Below are 27,666 nucleotides of genomic sequence, written 5' to 3'. Positions count from 1 at the left end.
CCGATTTATAAATAGTTCATCTCCAGGCGTTAGGTTTCGGCCGAAGGATGGGGGGGACGCCGCTGAGCCCACAAAGCAACGATCTAGTTCTGCTAAAAATACCCAGCAGTCAGGCTGCGGTGGCGTGAGACGATGAGACGGAGGGAAAAATAAGTCAGATGGATGGACGGATGGATCCACCAGTGACTGATGTGTTACACAACCTGCAGGAAGTTTTTTTTTCTTTCTTTTTTTTATGAACTGGCAGGAAAACAAGTCAAAGAGGATGGATCAGAGGCGCCTCCATCAATAAATCAATATAGTGTACAACACCGGAAATACAGTCGTTGTTTAATGGGCGGCTTTGTGGGTTAATACAACATTTCCTCACGTGGTGCTAATACATGAAGTCACACAAACACCACAGATCATGCAGCAGTAATGTGAACAGGAAGTCAGTGTGCAGCAGACAAGAGTGGCTACTGAAAACAGCAACGTGAAACCAATTCACCAAATCTCAACCCTGACTTCCCTGTGGATGCTTCGGCCTTAGAGGAAAAATCCACCTTAAAGGCCCCATGGCATGAAAAATGTGATTTTGGTTATTTTTTGGTGCTTGGGGAGGTCTCTGGGCCACGTATATACTGCCCCATGCATCATATTGGTCATAAACGGAGAGACACACACCGCCCATCTGTAGGAACATTCTATTTGAGACGAGCAGATAGCACTTCCTCCTTTCTGTGATGTCACACACAAGGTAACTCCGCCCACCGTGACCAGTTGTTTTTTTTCAATTTGTATGAATGCAGCTTAGGTTTCAGTTACTTGCCTGTGATTGGCCCGACCACATGCCACTCTAAAACAGTCAGCCAATCAGAGGAGAGGTTCTCATTCTCTCTTCTGATTGGCCAAATGACCTGTGCCTGTTAGAACTCCAGAAAGAGGCAACAGAAAGGGGCAATATAAACGATATTAAGCAGATCACTGGTACTCAAAACCAATGATACATTTTGTTAGGGATATCAGCAGGTAAATAAACCCAGAGAAAAGTGCACAGCATGGGGCCTTTAAGACACTTTGACTCCCTTTTTAAAACCAGTTTTCTGTTTAAATTGTGTTGAGATTTAAGTCAATTTGAGTCTTTGACTGTTTTGAAAAATATTGGAATAGCTAAAGAATATTACTGAAGATCAGATTTTGCTTTATTTAATTTGTTAGCACTTCAAAAATGTTTCTAACTGTTGCTTCCTTGTCAATAACCTCCACCCACAGACTCTTCTGTGCTTCTTTCTATAGTTTTGAGGATGTTCTTCAAAAGAGTTTGAAGCTACGGTGGCCCTGAGAGCTCAATGCACAGCAGACAAAAGAGAAAAGCACACAGGAAGTAGCCTACTCACAACACAAGAAAATACAAAGAGCCAAGTAACAGTTTCCTGTATTGTGAGTATTTGCAAGTGTTTTTTTTTTTACATTTAGCTGCAGTGTGTCGAGCCCTCGGGGTCAAAATAAGAAGATATTTAGAATTTCTAAATAAAGGGTAAAGTATCTCATCTGCCCTCAAGCTACTTCCACAATACTGCGTTTCAGGAAGCGACTGCGTGTACTTCATTTTCATTGTTTCCAAAGGTTTTGTTTTCACTCATCCTGACAACGACGCAACCTCACAGTTTTCAAACCAAAGTGAGTGTTTCCAAAAGTCTCGGTTTTTGGCGTTTGAAAACAGTGGAGCAGTGTGGACAGGAGGGGAAAACGAAGCAAAACGGATGCCTTTGAGAACAAAAATTAGGTAGTTGTGGATCTAACTCACCTCAAACTTATGAGAAAATGCCACAAAAAACAAGAACACTGAATAAATAACTGCTGTCTAGAGAAATACATACAGTAATTTGCATTTAAAACCTGGCTGGAGCGCTGCTATGTCTGTAATCTACAACTTAAAGCAAGTGCAGATTTTCTCATATTTTTTCAAAGGCATTCTGGGAAATCAGAAACGGCGAGCGGGACCATGAGAAAACTAATTTCTAACACTTTATCCCCGAAACAGCTTCTAGCTGGAACATATTTCACAACGGCGAGGATGTAGCTGCATAAGAAAGTGTCTCCCAAGGTGGATTTTACCTCTAAGCATGCAAAGTGCACCAGAGTATTGAGTTAATCTTCACCAGACATCATCACACATAACCGAGAGAGGGTGAGAGTGCACAGGAAGTGATGAGTGTTAGCAGCCGTCTTCACCGGTTAATCTTTAGAGTCTGGTTAGTGTGAGAGGAGATGGTGAGGGGGACTGTAAGAAGAGGGAAGAAAGCACTGTGTGGACAGATAAGTGGAAATTAAAAAATAAGAATAAGAAGAACAACATCACAAGAAAACATCCACAGTTCATCCAGTCGCACACATGTGGACAAAAAGGAGGAGGAGGACCTGGTAGAAACACAGTGTTAGCTTAAATCCAGAGGACGCGGCTGAACCGACGTCACGCAGCCCAAAAAGACAACAGTCGTCCTGCGCCGAGGAACGTGTGAAACATCCGAGAGTTGTCTTTTCTGTGAGTTTGCTTTAAAGGACCATACCAGTGGTTTTACACAAATTTCACAAATTTTAAACATATACAACCAGTCATCAGGTTTTGATGTTGTTGCTGATTTGTCCAAGTTAATTTGACATCACAGCGTCTCACACTGATCCAAAAAAGCAGGAAGCAGGAAAAGAAATATACTGAATTTTGATTACACTTGGATTTAGTGTGCTCATTGGACAATATCACATTAATGTCTCGCGAACAAGAAACTGAAATATACTTTTTTTTGTCACAATATTGATGTTTACTCAATGTTTGTCTCCAGTTGTCCCTATTAGCATCAGCTCGGGTGATATTTAATGTTATCTGTTTTCAACCACAGTCATTTAGTAGCCTAAGTGTGTTTGAACACCAATAAGCAATCAAGTTGGTAATCAATAAAATTGCAGATATTAGCTAAAATAAGAGAGACGAGAGCTCGGAAAGTTTTGGAAAAAGTTTGTCACACTTAAAAACTGAGATGGAAAAGTTGTGCAAAGACAACAGCCAAGTGCTCTTTTAATGACGTCATGTTGTTATACCTTTTAGGCTGCAGCAGAAAGTCCTAATACTCTACTATACTAATATTTGTGTGATATAAATTTGCATTATCTTTTGTTTATGTTTGTATTAAATTGGAAACGACTAAAGCTTCTGAAAATGACGGACTTAAAGTATCAATACAGCTAAATAAAAGATTCCTGTAATTTCTCATGCAAATTAGTTGTGTGTGCTTTTCATACCATATTCACAGAAATTTAATTGTAAAATTAAATCGATCTATAAATGTATGGTATGAGACTGGATCATAGTAGATGTGGTTTGTGGTTTATGGTTAATGGACTAAAAACATGCAAAAATACCAGTATGGTCCTTTAAAAAAGAAAGAAAAAACAGATGGTCTACGTAGATCAAATAAATTGAGCATGCGCACATTAACACAACGAAACAGATGCATGACCATCCACAACTCCGACGGCTTCACACACTGTCACTCTGCTGTCCTGTGAAGCATGCATTAATGGAGAGGGTGAGGAGGAGGAGGAGGAGGAGGAGGAGCTGGAGGTGAGAGGTCCGTGTGGTTGGTGAACCCACCGCCAAAGGTCGTAGAGGAAGAGGAGGAGGAAGAGGAGGAACTTACATCACGGAGACAAGCAGAGTTAGAGTCCCCAAGGAGTTGTTAGTATGACAGTGTGGTTCTGGATCAGAGCACAGCGGACAGGGCGGAGGAGGAGGAGGAGGAGGAGGAGGAGGAGGAGGAAGACGTAAAGCCCAGAGGGGAGGAGAGAGAGAGGGGGGGAGATAGAGCGGGAAATGTTAATCGGTAAAATCGGGCAAAGAGGAAGAGGAGATACACGATAAGTCTGGCACGTCAAAGGCAGAGAAAGGTTGACCAGGAGAAACGAGGCGGCTGAGTTCAGCCTGCAGATCAAACACACACACATACACACAGAGCAGAGAGTACACACCCATTCACCTGAGACCTGGATACACACAGGTCGGCCAGGTGAGGATGGAGATCATCAAACATTTAGTCGGAGGAGCCAAAACATTCAAACCAAGGTCGGGCCTGGGCAATATGACCTCTGTGATATGACGGAGGTCAAAGGGTCAGACTATGACGAAGTACCTTGACTTAGGTATTTGATTCATCCAAAGGCTTGATCAATTGATTGATTGGTCATGCCAGGTAAGGTTATGATGCTGGAGCATAAAACCAGCAGAGATGAAAAAAAAAAGTCAAATGTTTCTGGTTCTACTGTTTCTCTCTGTTTTATATGACTGTAAATCGAGAACCTCAGGGTTTTGGAAATTAAAATGTAAAATGTAAAATGCAAAAGTGTAAAATATAAAAAATCTTGTAAAAAATCTTGTGTTGGATATTTCTTTTCACAATTTTCTTATGTTTTAAATGGAAAACGACTAAGAATATCTTAGATTTGCAGAATTTATAGTGTAATTTATCTTAATACCGCTATACCATATAAAGTTTGTTCTGTTGTAGCTATATACTGAATTCTTTTTTTAATTATTTGTACAGTGCAACCTCTCTGTGTTCAGTAACTTGCAGCTGTAACATAAGAATTGCTGAGTTTGGGATCAATAAAGTAAATGTACTGTATCTATCTACAGTTTTTTTCTAAATGCAAAAGTTGATGCAGCAGAATCTGCAATGTCATGTTTATCTTCCTTGTCGAAATCTGGCACCTGCTTCAGACCTAATCACTGACTCCAATTGACCTCTGGCTAAGCCCCGCCCCCTCCACTCACTCGGACAAACAGTCAACATTTGGTGACAGTTGCTATGGCAGCTGTCACACTAGGAGACAGTTCACAGGAGGCAATTGATGATTTTTGGAGACAGAAAGGTTAAATATCATCTCGAAGTCACCAAAACTTAAAGGGACAACGAGGAGTTTTGGAAAAGCGAAGCGTTTTCACACTACATTTATGAGCCTCCGCGTGCACCGTAAAATTCTTTGACCGGCGCAAGACGGACTCATGTTTTCATTCATCAAGAATTAAAGTCAGAGGTTCAAAGAGGTTCACATACCGTCGTAGTTCCGAACATAAACGGCGATTCGGCGGCGTTATTCTCATGACTCGCCACGAAGGAAACGCTGGTCGGCTCGACCAGCATTTCCGCCACCACTAATAATAACAAAATAACGATAGAGACAGAACGATATATTTATCGAAAATGGGCCCATTAACAAGTGTGGGTAGCGGAGATTCATCCACATTAACGTGAGACTTTTTTATAACCGAATAGAAACTCCTCGTTGTCCCTTTAACTTAGCTTTACTGCTATGGCTGTCGGTTGCCGCGAAATGCCGATAGCGACGGGCTAATTTCTGTTAGCCTGTCTATGGAGTTTTACATTATACGTTAGCATTAAGCTAGCGGACTTTATGCTTAGTTGTGATACTGGCTAACATTCAAACATCTCTGACAATATGTTGCCTCAAAATTTACGTTGTTGACTTAACTTAGAACAGATGTAGACATCCTTGTTAATTTTATCCACGTTTAGTTGGTGTTGTGGTCCACCGCATAACTTTATCCAGAGCAGACACTTCTCTCGGTTGAGATGTGGCTTGGGAAAAGGTAAAAAAAAATACACCCCGTCGTCCAGCCTCTCGGGATACCTAGTGTCAGAGTTGCATGTACCCCATGCACACCGTTTGACCATTTTAAACTTAAAATGTCAAGAAAAAACATATAAAAACGAATGAAAACTGAGTAACTGCCATGCATTTCAATGGACGTGGAAGCAGAGACTGTCTAAGTGTATGGGCTAGCTATGCGCACTGTGGTTGGCTCATCGCGTTTGGGGGCGTGGCTTAGCCTAGTATAGTACAGGCTTTGCACAGGCCTTTTATATGTGCATCAGTACTTCCTAACAGCTGTAAATAAACTTTGATGCGTAGAATTGGTGCAACATACTCACATACATTTCTGGTTGCAGCCCAGATTCAGTGAATTAGTTGAATTAGTTTCTCAATTGGATTTCTAGTATCTCCTATATAATCATGACATACAGTCATTGGCGCTTATCCATACTGTAGGAACAGCAAATAATAACTTGACTTGAAGCGATCAATTGGAATTAGAAATGGCTCAAGCCCTCTAGAATATTTTTTATTTCACCAAAATAAAGTTTTATATCATTCATTGAGTTTTATCATTTAATTAGGACAGAAAGTCTTGCCGCATACAAAAATAATGTCGAAATTTCATATTTTGACTTTTGTCAATGACTGTATAATGTGATATTAAATGACATATATCATCATATATGGTTGATGTCATATGGCCCATCCCTGAACCATCCTTAATAATTTACTTTCTGTGTGTATCCATCCATTCAAAGCACAAGTAAAATATGATCCAAATCCAGGTCTATGTTACAACACTGACATGTAGCATGCTTCGCTAACATCACAGTACATTACTCTGCTCTGATCGAGCTGTGACCGTCGTCCACAGGAGTCACAGCAGCATCTCTCAGTGAACGACTACAGGAAACACACTCTCCACTAAAAAACAAATCACATACCAGACTCTAATCTTACGCTGTCTGTGCTGCTGCAGATCAGTCGACAGCAGCTGGTGCAAACTTCATGTTAGTGGGCATATTAATCAGCACATGTGGGATTAATGCTGCTTGCTGCACATGTAATGGTTTTAAATATACACTTTGTCTGGGGTGGTGGTACATTGTTTTAATGTACGGCTTTAGCGTAGCACAGCACGACATACTTCTCTGGAGTTTTAATCTCTCTATGGTTGGCCAAATAAGAGCAGATACAGGACAGGCTGCTGTGCTGAGTGCATTTTTCTTTCTGTTTCATCATTTAAACATGACCAGAAAGATGGTTGGGATGTATCTATCATTTATTTGTCCCACAGGTCAGCTGAATGGGTGGTCTGGAAAAAAAAAAAAAGGGGCCCGACCGACGTTGTGAGAGCGCTGATTTCATCAAGTAAAATTAGCGCTTTTCTCGTTTTTAGTTTGGCAGAGGGAAAATCAGTTCACCCTCACAAAAGAAACGAGGTCCCACTTAAAATTCTGATTGAACAATTGAAACAGAGGAAGCTGACGAGAGATGATTAAAGGGGTAGTTCACCCAAAATTCAAATTTCACTCATTATCTACTCACCCTCATGTCGACTAAGGGCTGGGAGAATTTTCAGAGTCGTCCGTGCCTTCTCCGAGTTACGGGGGGGATCGCGCAGCAGTATTTGTCCATATAATGGTTGTGAATGGATACCACTTTTCTTCGTCCAAAAAGACACACCAAAAAACATCCAAATACCTCCATGCTGCTCGTCTCTAATGTCCCTCTTGTATTAGTCGACATGAGGGTGAGTAGCCTAGATAATGAGTGAAATTTGAATTTTGGGTGAACTATCCCTTTAAATATGCAGCTTCGTAACTATGACTCCACTCGGATCATTACTGTGAGATCATTAAAGTTCACTGCTGCAGCGATGAGAACGATTCGGTCGGGCCGTGGCGGTAATTGAAAAGCACAGAAATGAAAGCCAAGCTACAAGGAGGTCACATCAGTAAAGAGAGTAAAGTACAGACCAAGAGGAAGAAGAAGAGGAAACCTTTAAGAGTCTATATATGCAGAGCTGAAGAAAAGTTCAGTATCACTGAAGAGGGTTAAATATTTTAACGTTACCATGGCATCAGTCAGTGCTTTCGATCTGAGAAAGAAGCATGAACATTTTAGTGATCTGGCACAATAATGAAAAGCAGCTAATTTCTTTGCTTAGCGTTTTTTTTTCAATCAAACATCCTTTAAAAAGTTTGTCATCACGTCAACCATCAAACTGTATCACTGCGTCATAAAACACGGGCGCCAGATCAAATGAGCGACGAAGCGGCGGATCCAGTGCGTCTGCATATTTACCTCCATACATCCAGACTGTCCTCTGTCCGCGTCGGGCTGCCGGCTGCCGCCGCTCGCCGCTCCGCCCTGCAGCCGCCGCTCCTCCCTGAAGCTCTGCTCCTGCAGCTTCTTGTTGAGGATGCGCGCGGCGTTTTCCGCCAGCGTGTAGCCGGGCGGCGCCGACAGGTCCTGCCGTATGCTCATCACCACCTCCGGGTTCTTGTCGCCCTGCGTCTCCACGATCAGCTGCACGGGGCTCGGCGAGCGACCTCGAGCCGCCCGCAAGCAGCACTCCTGCTGCGTGGCGCTCCGTGGCCCGGGGTCCGTGGCGGTGGCGGCGGCGGCTGCGGCGTTGGCGACGTGGGCCGGGCTGGGCTCGGTGGTGGGGGGCGGCGTGGGCCGAGAGCGGCTGGGCGACTTGTTGAACTTCTGCATGGCTTCGTAGACCACGGGCGTGTGGTCGATGATGTTGAAGAGGCTGGAGAGGCCGTCGTTGATGGTGGTGTGGACGGGGCTGTCGCGCGTGGTCGTGGAGCGCGCCCACGCCGACTCGCTGTTGCCCTTCTGCGGCGTGGTGGGCGTCGGGGCGCGGCCGGCGTTGGGGAGGTCGGTCTTGCTGGACGTGGACAGTTTGCGCTGGAGTTTGGGCGAGCCGTACTTCGGCGAGCAGCAGGGTCGTTCGAACTTGCTCTGGACGACGGGCGAGTACTGGACCTTCCTCAGGCTGCGGGACGGCGAGGAGATGGGCGTGCCGCCGCCCTTCGGCGTGAGGCAGCGGTGCGGGCTGCTGGTCAGGTTCCGCAGCAAGTCGGTCTGCAGACCCACGCTGATGGTCTGGGTGGTCTGCGTGCCGCGCGTCGTGAAGCCGTTGGTCTGGCACGCCGTGTCCCGGACGACGGGCCCCACCGGCGGCGAGCGGATGGCGTTCCTCACGGAGATGGCCACCTCCTTCATGTCGTCGCTCATGTTCCTGGCGAGCTGCAGCTCCAGCGAGGCGGCGGCGGCGTAGCCCACCGTGGGGCAGATGGGCGACTGACTAGGGGAAGTCCTCAGCCCGCCGCCCTCCAGCAGCCCGCACGCCCACCGCCCGCTGCTGCCGCCGCCACCGCCAAACACCTCGTCCGGCCCGCCGCCGCCCCCCACCCCGGCCTCTCCTCCTCCTCCTCCTCCGCCGCCCCTCGCTTTGGTCCCCTTGGCATACAGGAAGTCCGGGTCTTGGGCAGTCGGGCGCTCGGCCGCCCCGGGTCGGGTGGGGCTGTGCAGCAGGTGCATCCCATAATGCTCCACCGTCGCCGCGGCGCCGTTGCCCCTCAGCGGCGACTTGTGGCAGTGCTCGGGGCTGCTCAGGGTGCTGGTGGTCAACGTGGCGCTGGTGGTGAGGAACCAGGCGGCCGGCTGGAATGAATCGGGCCCCTCCCCCCCTCCTCCTCCCCGCGGCGCCTCCGAGGGTTTGTCCGTCCACGCTTCGCGGGCGGGATGACCGGGATGACCGGGAACAGCGCCGGGGCCGGAGGTGGACGATGGGAAGTCCCAGCCCTTGTTGTTGAACTCCTCGATGTACTTGAGGTCATCCGGGGACAGAGGCGGAGTGACGTCGTCCTGGCCCGGATCCCCGTGGCGAGTTTTATCGGGCAGGAACGGCGAGCTGTCCATTAGCCGGTGGAAGTCGCTCATGGAGCAGATGGACTTGGCTCTGGACATATACACACAGAAACACACACACATTAAAAACCTGAACACAACAACAGACGTTACAACTCAATCATGATCTCATCCCGTTCATATTCCCACTGCAGAGAGAACGCATTATTTTTTCCCCAAAGCAGCTCATTGTGTTTTAATGTTGTAGAGTGTGTAAATTATTTATCAGCACAGTGAGCAGAGCTGGATCACTCACTCACCACGAGAGAAACTTTCACAGAAAAAAATCCCCCGGGGTTAAACTCACTGTCACTTCAAGTAACAGTTAATAAGAATCAACAGCCGATTTCTCAGGGGGGCGGGATGATCTATTTACTGAGGGGGCATCTGTGACAACGCAGCTGCTTTTCTTTTGCCCGTGATCGGACTCTTTGAACTGAGTTTGACTTAAAGGTAGGGTCTGGAGTTTTGTTCATTGCAGTTTGCAAAAAAAAACATTCAAACTGCGCCCCTCCTCTTGGGCTCAACTGTGTAGCCTCCTGCCCCGGACAGCAGCAGTTCGCAAAGGAAAGAAAATACAGTCCGAGAGAAGCGCTGGAGCCATGGGCCGATAGCCGACCATCACCAACACCGGGAGCCTCCGTTGTTATGTTGTTACGTCATTGTGGTGAGCTGGGAAGACGGTGTTAGCGGCGGATGCTAACCGCTACCGCTAGCCGAAGTTAGCATCGAGCTAGCTGTTTGTTACCAGTCGAGGCTTTAGTTGTCGGCGACGGTCGGGAATCGGCCCGCGGCTCCAGCGCTTCGCTCAGACTGTATTTCTTTTTCTTTGTGGTCCTGACTCACTGCTGAGAGAGACTCGGCAGCATCAGAGGCAGCTAGTGCAGCTAGCAGGCCTGAGCCTCCTACTCTGCTGCACGTAGCTTCACCTGAGCTCCGTCATTGGCTGGAGAGAAAACACAAACTCTCTCGCTCTCCACCCAGAAACGTCCACGTGCATAACAAAACCTGAACAAAACAGAGCAAAATACCAAAATACAGGCAGGGGGAGGGGGGGCTGCAGACACAGCCACCACCACACAGGACTAGAAGCCCATAGGTGATGATTAAGACGGATTTCATTTGTATTTGTAAGTCTAGTGTTTATTTTTGGGCACAAAAGACCCAACCTTTAAAGGGATACTTCACCCAAAAATCGATAATTCACCAATTTTCTACTCACCGTCACGCCAAGGAAGGGTTCTGAGAACTTTTTGAGTCATCAAAACGCTTTAGGAGTTCCAGGGGGGGTCCGGCTGGCAACAGATTTTCATATAATGGCGGCGGATAGAGTTCAAAACACTATGAAACATCCAAACACCTCCATACTGCTTGAACACCTGAACACCATGGAGCCAAATGGTCTTAACGAAGAGATGAATTTGTCTTGTTTTTTATGAATGGTGCCCTTACGTGGCTTATTGTATTATTGTTACAATTTCGTATATATTTAATCATGTTCTTTATTGTAATCATGTCCCTGTATACATTGTAACTTTATTGTATTCATTACACTTGTATTATTGCTGTGGTAGCCTATCACGTGAGCCGTCGTGATATGACGTGTTTCCCTGCTCTCCCAATCAGAGATGCAGGCACGGGATTTAAATCCCCCGTCCACTGAACAGCTCCGTTTGCTCTGAAGAAGACCTTGTGTCGAAACGTCAGCAGCCGCACCTCAATAAATATTTATTAATTGACCGTGTGCTCCAGCGTCCTCCCTTTGTCTCCACTGCTCGTCTCCAGCCCTGAGACGCACCGGTCCAGAGTTCGTCAAGCTGAAGCGCGGAGGATCTCCCCTTTTTTACCTCCATACTGCTTGTCCATACTGACCCAAGTGTCCTGAAGCCGCCACATGAAAAAGTTGTTTGGAAAAAATTGATTTGATCTCTGTTTTTATCCTTGTTGTAGCAGTAGCTCCCGGTGGATGCAAGATGTTCTTCCGTGTTTACATCAGACATCCAATGGTTTACAACGATGAACGAACATCTCGCAGCAAATCTCGCGCATGCGCACAAACATCAACAGAGCCACTGGGAGCTACTACTACAACAAGGCTAAAAACAGAGATCAAATTATTTTTTCCAAACAACTTTTTCATGTGGCGGTTTCAGGACACTTGGGTCAGTACGGATGAGCAGTATGGAGGTATCTGGATGTTTCATAGTGTGTGTTTTGGACGATTCAAAAGTGAACTCTATCCACCGCCATTATATGAAAATCCGTTGCCAGCCGAACCCCCCTGGAACTCCTAAAGCGTTTTCCTGACTCCAAAAGTTCTCCAAACCCTTCCTTGGCATGACGGTGAGTAGATGATTGGTGAATTATAGATTTTGGGTGAAGTATTCCTTTTTTTTTTTTTTTTTCTTAGAGGTTACCTGAGCAGACTCCCGCCGCCCATCTCGTCCTCTGGATACGCAGGATCGCCTTCTCTCTCCGAAATCTCATTCAGGGCCTTGAACACAAAACAAAACAACACAAACAACAGTTCAGTCCTGTAGATAAAGGCTGTAGTGTGATGTTATTTATATGCTGCAGCTTCTGAAAGGAAAAATAATAATTACCAGCTTTTTCCTCAAATGAGAGTTTGTAATTTGAAAACTAGGAAACCCATTAACGCTAAATTAAAAGAAATTATCTCAAATTACATCATAGCTTTTTGGTTCTACTCCTTTTGGATGAATAATACGTTTCACAGTTATTTACTTTTGTGCCTCAGTTTTTAATATTCTCTAAATACAACTCCTTAAACTTTCTTCTAAGTGTTTCTCAAAGCTCAGTTGGTGACTGAGATTCATTTTGGTGAAGTTCATAATAAAATAATAAGAGAATAAAACTTGCTATATAATGAATATACAATTAGAAATGAAGCCATTTCCCTCGGCTAGGACTAAAACATGGTGTTGGGCATCTGTTCCAAAGTGAACACATTTAAATTGAAATTTACATTTAGATGAATTTCCATTAAGAGGATGACTTTCCACCTGAGCACTTACAGTAATAGTCACTTTTCCCCACAGTCAAACTACATGGATACAAAAAAAAGACCCGATTAAGGTTTTTCTGGAGAAAGGTTACAGACATTTTCTGCTTCCTTGAAGTAGCACAGTCCCTCAGCTACAAAACCTTCAGGCGGACGGAGGCAAACAGAGGTCAGAGTTACACTTACACACCGTTATGGCAGACGCAGCAGTGTCAGGATACCTTGATGGTTAAAGGTTGAATATGTAGAATATTTATTAAAAGCTATATTTTTTCAAAAATAATACATCCATGGGGCCTTTAGAGGGGTACAGAATGAAAGTATTGCTTTTCCACAAAAAAAATTTTTTTAGTCTGAATTATTATTTTTAATTTTTTTGACGGGCTCGACAATGACTTTCTGTCAACGTTCTGTTTACATTCGTACCTGCCTGTAGCCGACATGTGGCTCAGTTCTCCACTGTTTTCCTGCCTCCTCCCGGTCCTATGCGTTTGTTTCCAACCAAGCCTTTTTAATAATCAATCGGTGGATCAATGGATTATCATATACTTGTTAGGATGGGTGTATTTGTGTAGTCTTATCTGTCATAAACACGTTTATCGTCGCGGACTTTCGGTGCCACGGAGCTCCTTTTTTTTTTTTTTTTCCAACTTGACGAGAGCAGTGACAGCGGAGGCTCTGAGCAGCAGCGGTGTGGAAGGCAGAGAGCCTCCACTGTCCCTGTAACAAGCTACAAGTCATTTATTATGCTGTTAATGACGGTAAAAATGAAACATAAGGTAAATATCCTGCTTAGCTCTCCTCCTCTGCTGTCCTCTGTTCAGAGCGGAGTCCCTAGCAACGGCCCGTTTTACCTAGCAACGGTCTGGCAATCGACTGCTGGAATTCTTTTTCTGTTGTTGTTCTTGTATTTCTACATAGTCAACCTTTAAATATGTCTGAGATGTTCATCTTTTCACTGAGTGGTCTGAACTAACTAATGAACCTGTCATAATCATTCATCACTTTGGCTGTGAAATGTCACAAAATGATGAAAAACTGCCTTTACCTCCATGACACAACAGTCACCAAGCAACACCAGTCATTTATCTGCTCGACACTCCCAAAAATATTAACTTAATTTTCATGTATGATGAGGAAAAGCACCATCATTCAAATGACTGAGACTGAGAGCCTGAGGTCGAGTTTGTGACTCAGTGAGGCTGCACTGCTAAAGTCAGTGCTCGGGTTTAATATTTACCATCTCAGATTAGAGGATTAATATGCTAAATTTATGCAAACGAGCTCTGAGGACAAGGTACAGCTGAGGCTCATGGGAATGTCAGTTTTATTCTGCAGATATTTGGTCATAAACTAAAGAACTGGACAAAAATGTCACCGCCTACGTGTCCATCAGACCTCCCAGACTTCCATCCAATAGTATTTATAATATATTTAATACTCTAGATTCATCCAAAGTGATGAAGCGATCAACAAAGTTATTTCTTGACGCATCATTTCAGCTCTAGTTTGAACATACTCTTCTCATCTTGGCACAAACAGCTTTTATGTGTTAAAGGGATAGTTCAACATTTTGGCAAATTCGCCTATTGCCATAATCCCTATAGTCATAGCAGTAGGTTCATTACCTTTAATTATTGGTGCATGTTGTTCTGAGATCCGCAGGGCAGAGATGTGAGCTGCTCAGTGAACACAATGGAGGTGAACGGTACAGGTCCCCTGTCCCTCATCAAACTCATCAAATACACAATCCAACAACTCCACAACGCTCTGGTGGACAAGTTGTGACCTGCACATTCACCACACTATGAAATAATCATGTATAATTATGTAACATTGACACATGAAGCAAAAACTCTGAACTACTTTCCGGCTGCATTTGCCTCAAAAACAACTCGTAATGTTACATGGTTATTTCATAGTGTGGTGAATGTTCAGGTCACAACTTGTCCACCAGAGCGTTTTGGAGTTGTTGGATTGTGTATTTGATGAGTTTGATGAGGGACAGGGGACCTGTACCGTTCACCTCCATTGTGTTCACTGAGCAGCTCACGTCTCTGCCCCGCGGATCTCAAAACAACATGCACCGATAATTAAAGGTAATGAACAGGCGAATTTGCCAAAATGTTGAACTATCCCTTTAATGTGCTGCATTATCTTCCTGACTGATGTGTGTGTGTGTGTTACCTCCTTCATGCAGGGGAACCGCTTCTCACTATCCAGTCTGCAGGGCGGCGGGACTTCCAGGCCGCTGACGGCGTCCAGAGTGAGCGCGTCCAGGAACAGGTTCTCGGTCGGGCCCTTCAGCCTCATGGCGGCGCCCGGACCCTCCAGCATCGCCTCCGAGTCGGAGTGGGAGCGCGTGGGAGGGGCCAGGACGGGGGTGGAGATGCAGGGGGAGCGCGGGGAGCGAGGCGACCGGGGGGCGGCGCAGGGACTGTCCTGAGGAGAGAACACGCCCCTGTGGACCGAGCTGCCGTCTTTGACGTCGATGCCTTCGCCGCGCCGGGAGTTGAGCTCTCTCTGCATCTACAGGAAGAACCACAGAGATCAAATAGATTTTTTATTTCTGCAGGTTTGTTGAAAATGGCTGATATAATAGAATTACAGACCCTAAAAATAATGTTTAAAGCAAAGAACAGATCATTACCAGAACATTTACAAAGCTTGTTTAAATTGGAGGAAGGGGACAACAGACTGAAGCTTGATTTTAAACATTCATTTGCAAGGTGAAGCTTAAAACAAATGTGTATTTCTGTTGCAGGTGTAAAAGTATGGCATTCACAAAGCAAGGAATTGAAAAGTTGTACAAGTATGTCTCAGTTTAAGAAAATGTTTAAAAAAGAAAAGATAAGTATCTACAAAAAAGAAGAAGGAGAAAGAGAAAAAGAAGGGAAAAAAAGAAAAAGATAGATAGACGAGTGGTGTTTACCGTTATTTTTGTTTGTTTGTTTGTTTTTTTGTCATTACAAACAGAGAATAATACTAAGCCAATTAAATTTGTAACAACAGAGAGGGGCAGGTATTATACGTTTTTTCTTCATCCTGCTCCTTTTCATTCATGGTGAAAATGTGTACACAATGTATATGTGCAACTATGTGAGAATGTACATACCATGAATGAAATAAATCAAAAATGAAATGAAATGGTAAGTGGGTGAGTTATAATCAGAGCAGAACATTTCAAACATATCCAGACTTGGTTAAAAGTAGTTTTAAATGGACGGTTACTTGTGAGGAGGACGTCTTGACATTTAGATAACTGCAGACATTCAATCTGACTGTCTGTGTTAGATCTATAATGAAGTCATCCAGTCATGAGAGTGAGTCTGTCTCAGTGGAAGAAGAAGACGTTGGACCCGTCGCTTCACCACTTTGGTCTGGACTGACTCATCACAAAAACAACTACTGGACAAATTTCAATGAAATTTGGTTAAGACGTTCAAATCCCCTTAAGGTTGAAGTGTAGTTTAGCTTTCATTTATACACAAACTGTAATAAACTGAATCTGCAGGTTCACAAACCACAATGTTTGCATCAGAAATACATTTGTCAACCATATTAATCAACAAAATATACGTGGATTCTTTTTTAGATTGATATGGAATTACAAATATTTCTGTGTGCATTAAAAAATATTTTGTGGAGAGAGTCATTTACATACAAATGCCAAAATATTTGTGACTCCTTCTGTGTGCATTCATTCATTCATTGTGCGACTGATCTGACTTCATACTGACTTTTTTTCTTAAAAAACTACTCAAAATAGTTGACGATTCATTTATAAATCGATTATTGTTCGATGAATCGATTAATTGTTGCAGCTCTATACAGTTTCACAGCGTAAATGTCCTGTTAACGTTTCTTTAACCTGTGATTTTTCTTGTTAACTCATCAGTTGAGTTGACATAAACAACAATTCACAATAAGTTAATAAGATCCGCTAACCGGCCTGGAGAAGCTCTGGAGATTTACACAACATTTCAATTAAACAGCAGCAGCAGCAGCAGGAGGAGGAGGAGGAAGTTTATGCCAAATATGCTTCACTCTGCTTTCCTGGAATTAAACTGACACACAAACTGTATTCATGCGTTTTCATCGACACTCGGCGACTGCAGCCTGAGACGTTCGGGGGTTAAGCTCCTTGCTTAAGGTTAAAGGAGTGAAGCCGCATTACTCATTCACTTTCACCCTGCCAGTGTGAGCTGCTGCTCAGCCGGTGACCTGTGCTTTGTAGTTTGCTGCACCATTGCTGAATAATGCATCTGTGCTTCCTGCTGCTGCTGCTGCTGCTGCTGTGTGAGACTTCATTCAGAGGTGCATCAGCAGTTTTTTTTCCCGAGCTGGTAAACGTGAGCTGAGTTCATAAAGACACTCCTGGTTTATATGTTGTATGACTTCACTCTCACACTCATATTAACCAGTGCATGTTCCCACTTCCTGCCCCGAACATCACACACACACACAAACGAGATGAGTCACTGCAGTTCAGCTAATTAAATCTCACAAGGGACATTAATTATTAATTATGCAGTCGTCCTCCTCCTCAGAGTCTCGTCTTCACAAACAACAAGACGTTCGCATTAGGTCACTGATTCTCTCTTACACATAGAAAAAAGACTCACAAATGACAAAAAAAATAATAAAAATCTCACAAAAATAAAATTAAAAGAGTGAGATGAAGATAACTTAACATAAATTATTTGTTTGGTCACATCATCAACAATCCAAAAAAAAAAAAAAATCTAATCTCAAACAAATCTAATGATGAAATGATTAAACAAATAATCATCAAGTGTGGTGGTTTGATCATCAATCTTGAACAAAACACCACATTTTCTGCTTTTCTCTTCTATGTGACTGTAAAATTAAACTCTTTGGGTTGAAGTCACCTCAGGCAGCTGTCGACTAAGTAATTAATCTGTTTAGAAAATATGATATTGGCAGATTATTGGCAATAAGCATAATCATTTGCTGCAGCTCTCAAATCTAAAATCTTTGTTTGATTGATTTTCACAAACTTTTATGAAGTTCACTAACGACCTTGGAGACAGCAGCTCTTACTTTTTTTCTTTCAAAGTTTTTCGTCCATCAAAGGTTTGATCTGAGACTGAAGGTTTGATCTTTATCACAGAAACAGACGATCACAGTGTGATACGGTGGAAAGCTCCAGAACAGCTACTCAATGGCTCTTGTGTTGAGATTGTTTTGTCAGCGTCTGTTTTGAAGGTCAAGTAGGACATATTAACCTTTTAACCCCTTACATATGAAGTTTGTAGATGTGCAGCAGCTGAATCAACCCTTTGTGCTTTTAACCCTTCCCTCACCCTCTCCATCTTGCGGTGCAGCTCTCTCATGCTGCCGTCCCACTCCTGGCGCTCCCGGTCGAAGCGCTCCAGCAGCTCCGCCCGCTCGCGGCCCCACCTCTTCTCCCCGTGCTGCAGCTTCCAGCGCAGGTCCAGCGAGGTGCTGTGGCTCTCGGCCAGCAGGCGCTGGTGCTCCTCGCGCTCCTGCATCATGGCCCACTCGGGGTCTCGGGTCTCAGGTTCCCCCTCATCTCCCTGCGCTTCACCTCGCACCCTGACGCCTGCCTCCTCCTCCAGCTGCACACAGAGCAGAGACGAGGAGATGATGAGCTGATTATTTATATACATATTACAAAGAGATAATGTATATATAATCAATAAAAAGCAAGGGAAATATATAAAAAAAAGCAAACTAGCTGCTCCCAAATTATAATTTCTACCACATATAAAGTATGCATAAAGAGAAAAACATTGTTTCTGCAGCTGTTAAATCGGTAACACTCCTACACAGCATTAGTTAAGCATGAAATACTAAATTCATTATTTATAACACATGAATACTCATTAGTATGTAGTTTATAAACAGTTAAAAATGCTTTATTCATCATTAATAAGCACCAACTGTATTTATAAACTACATACTAATGAGTATTCATACGTCATAAATGAAGAATTCAGTATTTATTAATGCTTAACTAATGCTTTATTGTGTGTACTTATTATAAAGTGTTACCGTGAAATCCTTTAAATGTAATATTTGAAAGTGAATTCATTTTGTGTCCTATTTTTGGTAAATTTTGGTGGAACAATAAATAAAAAATAAAAGACAGAAGAGTAAACAGATTTTTTGTTGTTGTTGTTGTTGTTTTCTTGAAGATGATGAAAGAGCCTCTAAAAAACTTGTTTTGATCAGTTTCTCTCTCCCACCAACCGATCAATATGTTTTTGATGAATGATGATCAAAGTAATGCATCACTTCATACAGAGCAGTGGATTTATACTGTACAAGATATTATCTGTCTTGTCATGTCTTAGCTTTTTTTTTTTACTTTTTTTTTTACTTTTAGTCTTTATTTTGATTTTATTCAGATCAAAAAAGAGAATAGTGATAAAAAATAAATACAAAAATCAAACCAAGTGCTCACACACCTACAATAAGTGAATATTGAAACAAATTGAGACATACATTGAACTGACCTTCTCATATTGTAAGTTATCACTATGAGCTCACATGGACTGATCAGTGTGGATTTAATAAAGCTGTATTCAAAACTAATCAATCTGCCTGTGTCTCTCTGTGACATCATGAGTGATGGATGAACAAATGAAAAACAACCAAAACACATTTAAAGAAGATTAATCCAGAGCTGTGTTTTGGTTTGGTTTGTTTTGTTTTGTTTGTGGGGAAAAAGAACTACGCACATCACAATCAATATTGAAGCAGACGGCCGGTGACTCAGTCTTTACAAACTTGTACTGTTTTTCTGTCTGCATTTTGTTCAAACAACAAAACTTTATTTGTAACTCCAGAGGAAGATCCAGCAGTCCCCAAAGACACCGAATCTGTCGGGTTGAATTTTAGGGGAAACGTGTCTTCATGAATGATGCATGAGGCTCATTTTCTGAATCTTAAGTTGCAGTTTGTTTCACTCGTCACTTTCGGTTTATTGTAGAGATGGAAGATGAGACAGAATGACAGAGACACGGTGTGGAGTTAGAGATAAAAGGGTTTTTGTGTATTGTATCCTATTAAAACAAATGGAGTACATCATGCTCCACTGAAATACTAGGTTATTATTTGTTTACCAAGAGTCAGATCTGTGCATTTAATATGAAGGTGGGGCCTGGTGGCAGTTAGCTTAGCTTAGCTTAGCATAAAGACTGTAAACAGGGGGGAACTGGTAGCCTTTTTCTGTTAAGATAAGATAACCTGCAAAAGCTCACAAGACCATGCTGTTCTGTCTTGTTCTTTGTTTTTGTTTTAAATCTGTGTCAGAATTTGAATCTAAAAACAACAATTTGTTGATTTACAGTTAGGCTATTTTTTGACATTTCAAAAAATTCATCTTAGAGGAACTGGACGGAGGCTAATGGTGCGTTCCAGGCAGGCTTTTTAACCCGTAAGTCACGACTTCAAGTCACCAGTTACGAGTTTGTAGCGTTCCAGGCAAGTTACGAGTTACGAACTGGGAACTGGGAGTAGATCGATCTAGTACGAGTTCACAGGTGGGAAGTTACGAGTTTGACTGTACGTTCTAACGGGTAACCATAGGAACAGGTCGGAAAAATACGAGTTACGGGTTGCCTGGAACGCACCATAAGATACAACATTCTCTTTGTTTTTTCCATTATTTACAATAAGCTAAGCTAACTGCTAGGTGCGGGGTCATTCCTATGTTCCCACAGCCCTACTGTATGTTCCCTCAGCCCTATGTTCCCACATTTCTAACTTTTGTTGTCACTGAAAATTAGGCCCTATGTTCCCACAGCCCTTTGGTCCCACCATTGGTTGGGTTTAGGCAATGAAGAAAGGAGTTGGTTAAGTTTAATAAAAAAGACCAGGTAGAGGCTAGACAGGCCAGATAGATAGAGTCCAGATAGGTAGAGAGAGTCCAGTGGGAACATAGGCACGCTCCCCTAGGTGCTACGGTATATCGTACAAACACGAACTCTCTGCAGGAGTGAATTTCGTAAAAACAAAAAACAAAACAAAAAATATATAAATCAATATAGCTGAATCAAAAGGGTGAAAAAAGGAGCTAACAGTTTAAAACCATCAAGTAAAGTCAAGTAGTTTAAGAAGAAATGGAAATATCATGTAAGAACCACAACATGAGATGAAGAAAAGTTTTGTTGTTTTGCAGACACAGGTTAATAACTTGAGGAGGGGGCTGCCCTCCCTCACTAAAATGTAGGAGGCCCTACGTTTAAAACTGAACTCAATGTGAGGATTCAGAAGTGCAGCAGAAATCTTCAAAGCTGCAGAGCGACAAGAGGGAAACCACCCTGACTGAACAGACCATTGTAATCTTCAGACGAGCTTTTCATCCCACAACATAACGTGGTACAAACTAGACTGTGTGTGTGTGTGTGTGTGTGTGTGTGTGTGTGTGTGTGTGTGTGTGTGTGTGTGTGTTAAGACAAAGTCACACATACACACTCTGCCTTCAAACATCAGCTTACATAACTCCCATTCACAAATGTTTGTCTCGTCTTATTTTGTCTTGGGTTTTAAAAACTGCCTGATTACACACTGGAGGTGGTGACGTGAGCAGAAATAGCTGCTGACTGAAGAAGAGACGAGATGTGAGACATTATAAATATAGATGCTGGTTATTTACAGTAGGAGCCCGAAACATGAGGCAGCCTGAGCAACAACATGAACATCTGTTAAAAGAGATTAAGAAAAAAACAGTCACTACCTAAATCTCCATAACAGAGTTCCTGCACCATTTTCCATTTTAGAAATCTAAATCAACCATTTTTAAGACTCTTTACTTTGTACATTTAGTTCTAAATACATTAAAAAAGAGCAATTCAAACAACAAACACTGTTTTATAATTGAATAAAGTGAAGCAGAGAATTCATTCATGCTCGTCATGGGAGCTCAGAAGCACATAAATGAGAATAAAAGAAACACAGCAATAATAAGATCTAAACACCTGCAGCAGCTGTATTTAAAGAACCATTCATTTTGCATTTTAATATAATGAACTTTTACTTCTGAACATTTTCTGAATCTGACTGCAGATTTTTATTTTTATATATTTTAAAATCAGATGAAAACAACTTGTTTTTTTGGTCCTCATCTCTTTTTCTCTTATTAAAAATGACCTGATGATGTAGTTTTATGTCTTAGGTTAGTGCCCCCTAGTGTGTCGACATAACTTTAAAAATAAAATTCACATTGTCTATTAACAAAAAGTGACACCAGCATGATGAAGATGATGTGAAACTACAATATTATAGTTATAATTGGCATATTTCTTTGCAAATTGAACATCTACGACATATTTACAGTAAATATTAAGATATCTGAAGATGTTATTTTCTTTCAAACTTTCTCAGACTTTCAGACTTTTTTTTAATGATGCGTGGGAACTCTTTATAAATACACAGATGAGGTGTAATTCCCATTCCTGCTCCGCCGGCTCTGCTCTGCTGAGCCGGGTAAACAGCAAATTTGGAGCATATTTTTTGAAGTCTTAATCAGAGCGGAGCAAGGCGGAGGAAAAAGGAGAAGAAGTCGGCGTGTTGGTATTATCAGAAGAAACTGAGTAAATTAGTTGAAGGCCCTGAGCGACCTTTGCTCTGTCGACGGATATGAACCATGTAAGAGCTCGACAGATTAAAAGCATGAGAGATAAAGAGATAATCTTCCTCCTATAACTCAGACCTCTTAATTGGTTCCCAAAGCTGCGGTTTCCTTTTATATCAGATGAAGCGGAGACGAGAAACAGGTCTGACCGAGCAGTGAACACACAAGACACTCACTGACTGACTGTCCATCTGTACAACTTACTAACACACACTTCCTACAGATTCACAACACATATCATTTACTAATAATAAACTGTTTTAGACCCAACTTTATGGCCTTAATTTGAAGGATGTAGTGCTGCAACTAACAATTATTTTCATTATAGATTAATCTGTTGATTATTTAAACGATTAATCCATTAGTTGTTTGGTCAATAAAATGTAAAATTTTTTTGAAAAATGTCAATCATTATTTCCCAAACCACAAGATGACATCCTCAAATGCCTTGTTTTGTCCACAAACCAAAGAGATACTCAGTTTATTGTCATAAAGGAACAAAGAAACCAGAAATATTCACATTTAAGCTGAAATCTGAAAATTTTGACATTTTTTCTTAAAAAAAACTAATCGATTATTGTTCGATTAATCAATTAATTGTTGCAGCTCTAGAAGGATGTAGTGTACGGTGCTGTTGAGTTGTTATGCTTTATATACTGAGAAGTGTTTTTAATATTTTAACACCCAGATTTGTATCAGTGTGGACAGAGACATATCTCTTTCTGGGATGTTACACATCAACAACAAGAATTAGATCAAACTAATCTGACAGCAGAGAGTGTGAAAATGAATAAATGACCCAAACAATGGAAATGTGCAATAAAATAAAAGCCACAATCTGCACGATTTGGAAGAATTTGCACTATGTTGCCCCCAAAAGACAAAACAAACGTCAAAAAAGACGCTGGTACCTGCTCTCATGTCTCTTACTCGTTCTTATTATTTTAAAATACACTGGACTGACAGAAATATACAACATAAAAACATACTGTGGCTTTAACAATGTTCTTCTCCTATCCCAGAGCTTCTTCTACCTCTGAGTGAATGAGCTGCCCTTTAAAGCGCCGTGTTCAGACAGACACTGTGTAAAAATGTATGAGTATCATTTATTCATTTCAAGTAGACTGTTGTATTGCCACAGAGCAGCTGTGCCGTCACATCGGGCTCCAGGAAAAAAAAAAGAAAAGAAAAGAAAAAAAGAAAAAAAAACCCACACACTGCTGGGTCGTCTAGTAAAAGTTCAACCAGGCTTAACTTTTGCAGCATCATCCCTCAAGCACGCACACTCCTGTCAGATTACTTTGTAACACGAACAGGTTTATTCGCCTTGTTGAGTCGCAAAAATCACATCCAACTGCATCATAAAGTCATGTATCTGTTACTCCAACCGGCCTCTGTGGACCGGTGCAACATCAGCTCAGCCCCCATGTGTGCGTTTGTGATGTTGTGACCGCTGTTTTAGAACAACAATTTCAATCTGGAAGGCTTTTATTTTGAAATCAAAACCTTTCTCATGATGACAAACAGCCTGTGTGCACAGTGGCTGCTGGTTATCAGCTCGTATCAGATGAGAAAAACGCAGTTTGTTCCCTGATCTGTGAAGTATTTACGGCACCGCTAGGAATATAAGAGAGCGGCGTTGTAACGGCTGCCGTCCTCAGTGCAGTAAGAAATGCTTATGTTGAATTAATTAGACAGAATATGCCCACTACAAAGTGCCAGGGAAGTGATTCATTGCTATTTACTTGGATGCCGTTCTTTCAATTTAATGGCTGCACCGTGATTACAATTTGAATTCTGTCCATTTGTTTGACACAACTTTGAGCTGCTACTCGTGTTGTTGTTACATATTTTTTTTCTTATACAGTATATATATGACACTGATTGGCCCGGGGAGGGAGCTAAAAAATGACTGCTTGTTGTTTTGTGTTTTGTTTTGTTTTTTTGCCCTGAGCGGGAGGCAATGTGTTCCCTGTCGTCTCGCTGCTTATCGAATGCACCGCTAGTTTCCACCTCCCCTCCCCTCCCTTACGCCAGATTGTGTCCTGTCCCCTTTAAAGGTGTAGCGCTGAGACGCCATCTGTACCTGTGCAACCTGGCACTTCATCTCTGCCCACTTGACCTCCCAGGCGGCTTTGTCATTGGCGTAGGACTGCTGCAGTTGCCACCGTCGCGTCTCCTCCTCTCGCAGCTCCTCCCGAAACTCCTCCAGCAGCGTCCTGAGGGCCTGCAGCACCCGCCGGCTCTCCCCGAACTGCACGGATCAACAAACAAACACCACAACAACATGGAGGAAACAGGTTAAAAGCAACAGACTTGAAGTCCCCTTCCTTATCTTGATACTTGAGATGAGCTTTTGTCTTTAGTGTCTATCTGTGTCCTGTGTTTCTCCTTAAAGCACTCTGGGATGAACCTGCTTTGTTAAGTGCTTTATAAATCAATTTGACTTTAACTTCCTGTCTCCCATCTGCTTGTCCTTTCCCATCTATCCTGTCTCAGCTTCAGGCTTAGAAGAAAAAGTATGCACACAGTAAACATCTGAGTGATGCCATGAAGCTGCAAGGAGGAAAAAAAACAACCTGTAATTCATTGATGCAGGCAGCTCAAACGGTTTCAACAATCACACCTTTAGTCCCGGGTTTGGACTCATGAGGCTGGAGGGTGTGTGAGCAAGAGAAGAACAGTGTGTTATCCCTGCTCAGAGAGGTGTGTGTGTGTCTGTGTGTGTGTGTGTGTGTGTGTGTGTGTGTGTGGAGGGTTGTTCGCCTCTGGTGGCCCTGCTGTGGAGAGTCTTCAGGTTTTTGGCAGGAGGCAGCGAAGCACAAAGGAGCCGGAGAGTAAAACATCCCCTGCAGGTAGCTCCGAGCGCGGCGGCGGAGCTCCGAGCTGGCAGACTCAGCCCAGAACATGATCTGAGCTCAGCAGCTAAAAGGCCAAATCACGTCAGGCCAGTGCTGCCAGGAGAAAAGTGGGAACTTACAAGGTTTTACTTTTTCTTTTTTCTTTTTCCATAACAAGACAGACGCTTAAAGCTCTACTGTTGTTGAACAAAAGTCATACGAGTCTCTGCTACAGACCACATGAACATGACAACGACCTTCCTGAATATCATTATCACATTTTATCACTGTAGCATTATTATTAATATCAGGACATATTGTCATCAACATTATTACTAATATTATGCTATTTATATACACCGTTGCCCATAATAGATGAAATAAAATATTTTTTTAACCTTTTCTCATGAAATGATTGTATCTTGATAGATTAAATGTATATCTTTTCAAAACTTTATTGATCAATCTCTTCCAATTATGTCAGTGTGAAAATTAAACCACAAATAACCTTTATAATAGGAATAAAAAGAGGAATGAAATATGTTTATGGGCAACCATTATGTGTACGGGTACATTGCAGTTAGTACAACATGAATATATGGTGGTTATCATTATACTTATTATGATTAATATCGGCCTTATTACCATTACCTATGATTATTATTGTATACTATGTGTTTATTAGGACATCCTATCACATGCACACTGTGTTCACCATGTTCCTGTTTTTTCATTAATAAAAGTTCCTTAGGAAGAAAAGCTCATGGCTCAAAGTAAATATTCTGAAAGCTGTGTTGTGATAGCCTGACCAACAGCCTTGCATGTCTGCTCTTTGTTGGAGCTTTTCTACACGTTGCATGAACAGTGGTCAGATCTCCACCTGGGACCTTTGATTTAAGGTGGAAATAAGAAACATCACGATAAAAGCAAAGCTGTGGTGTGTTACATCAAAGCACAACAAGTGTTCACACACTCACATCAGCGGGATACTTCCTTTGATTCAGTTAAAATGATCACATATGAGGGAAAGAAAGAACCCGATGATTTAAACTAAAGGAAGTTGATCTGAGTGTGTAAAACTTGTTGCACTGAGACGTTCTGTGGTGTCAATACATTTAGAGGCACTCAGCACTGCAGCATGGACAGGTTAGACTCCTAGTACCTCACATGCACGTGTCAGCTTCCTGTTCCGTCTAAATTGATGTCTTTTAATCTGCTATTATTTATTTTATTGACTAATTTTTACTTAGGTGCTGTGCTTTAAATTTATTGGTTTTATATAGTGTTATTTTAATGTATTTCATTTGTATTGTTTTTATTCTGTTTTGTTTTATGTACATTTTATGTCTTATGCCGATTGTATATTTTAGGTTTTATTTTGTACAGCACTTTGGTCCACTGGGTTTTTAAAGTGCTTTATAAATAAAGTTGGTATGGTGTGGTATGTTCAGTGACAGTGCTGAACCTGTGGGTCACTGAGACGCCCGGCTTCATTACTTTCCTGCTAAATTCAGGCCTCTTTTGACATTTTCAGGCTGATCTGAGAGCTGCTGCTGTCACTGTGTGAAATCCTCGTTACCCCACAGGAATAATACAGTGTAACATGGACCGAGGAGAGTGAGTTCTCTGCAGCAAAATGTGATAAAAGTTTAACAACTACTGTGAGAAGAAGAAGAAGAAGAAGAAGAAGAAAAACATTTGATCTACTACTTACCGTATCTAAATACAGTTAAACACCTCAGCAGTATCAGACACAGGCAAGACCCGAGAGGAATGAATCAGGATTTTCCTTCAGCACTTTGTCCCTAAATACTCAAGTAGGAAACTTTCAACGACCTCCTCGGGACTTAACTCACTATTATCTCACTTGGGCTGCAGGAATTATCATCCGTGCTCTGCTCTGCTCTGCTGTAGTGTGGCCATGTGTGCAAATGCTTACTATAGCAAAGTCTTCTGCTCTCGTGCATCAAGCCTAATGTAGTCTACCGGGCGTGCTTGTTAAAGAAAGAAAAAAAAAAGAATATATATCTATAAAATGCTCACGGAGTATAGCAACAATGTCAGATCACCGCACGAGCCGTTTTTATGATGTTGTGGAAAAATCAAAACGCAAGACAAAGTAGAGCACTTAGGGCTGTTTAATAATGCATCCCGCCCAAAATTCTTTACTTTAAGAGAGAGAGCAAAGTGGTCGACTGAGGAACTGAAAGCTGATCTCAACAACACACGACGACGCTGCCGCCGCCGCCGCATCGGGATAGAAAACGCTCGGCAACACAGCTCCTTTTTGTCTCTTTCCAAATGTAACCGAGCGTCTGCGTCTTTCTTTGAATAATAAGCACGAAAAACTGGCGGTATACACAAAATAATTACTGCCTGTAGTCTAAATAGTTATCTGGGTCAAATTTCTCATCTGCATACCACTCCAAACAGCTCTAATGAACGCCTGCCAAACTGTCATTTGTGCACAGAGAAAATGAACGAGAGGCGTAATTAAAGGCATAAATGTCCAAACCCACTAAATAAATCAATTTAATGGAGTAAATACACGTTAAGTATCACATGCACTCATCAGCCACTTTATTAGGGACACCTCA

At 42.3% G+C, this 27,666-nt stretch overlaps 1 protein-coding gene across 1 annotated transcript in view; it reads right to left on the bottom strand.

Moving 5' to 3' along the window:
- Nucleotides 1-27,666, bottom strand: part of mtcl1 (microtubule crosslinking factor 1) — a 92,921-nt gene that overhangs the window by 3,875 nt on the left and 61,380 nt on the right. The window contains exons 10-14 of the mRNA XM_083991185.1: nucleotides 24,316-24,483; nucleotides 17,932-18,207; nucleotides 14,792-15,133; nucleotides 12,000-12,076; nucleotides 7,963-9,634 (exon numbers count right to left, since the gene is read on the bottom strand). Coding sequence (XP_083847311.1) covers nucleotides 7,963-9,634; nucleotides 12,000-12,076; nucleotides 14,792-15,133; nucleotides 17,932-18,207; nucleotides 24,316-24,483 — 2,535 coding nt within the window. The remainder of the gene's footprint in view (nucleotides 1-7,962; nucleotides 9,635-11,999; nucleotides 12,077-14,791; nucleotides 15,134-17,931; nucleotides 18,208-24,315; nucleotides 24,484-27,666) is intronic.

The sequence above is a fragment of the Trachurus trachurus genome (genome assembly GCF_905171665.1).
Source record: "Trachurus trachurus genome assembly, chromosome: 17".
NCBI classification, from domain to species: Eukaryota; Metazoa; Chordata; class Actinopteri; order Carangiformes; family Carangidae; genus Trachurus; species Trachurus trachurus.
This window is presented reverse-complemented; position numbering and strand designations above follow the sequence as displayed.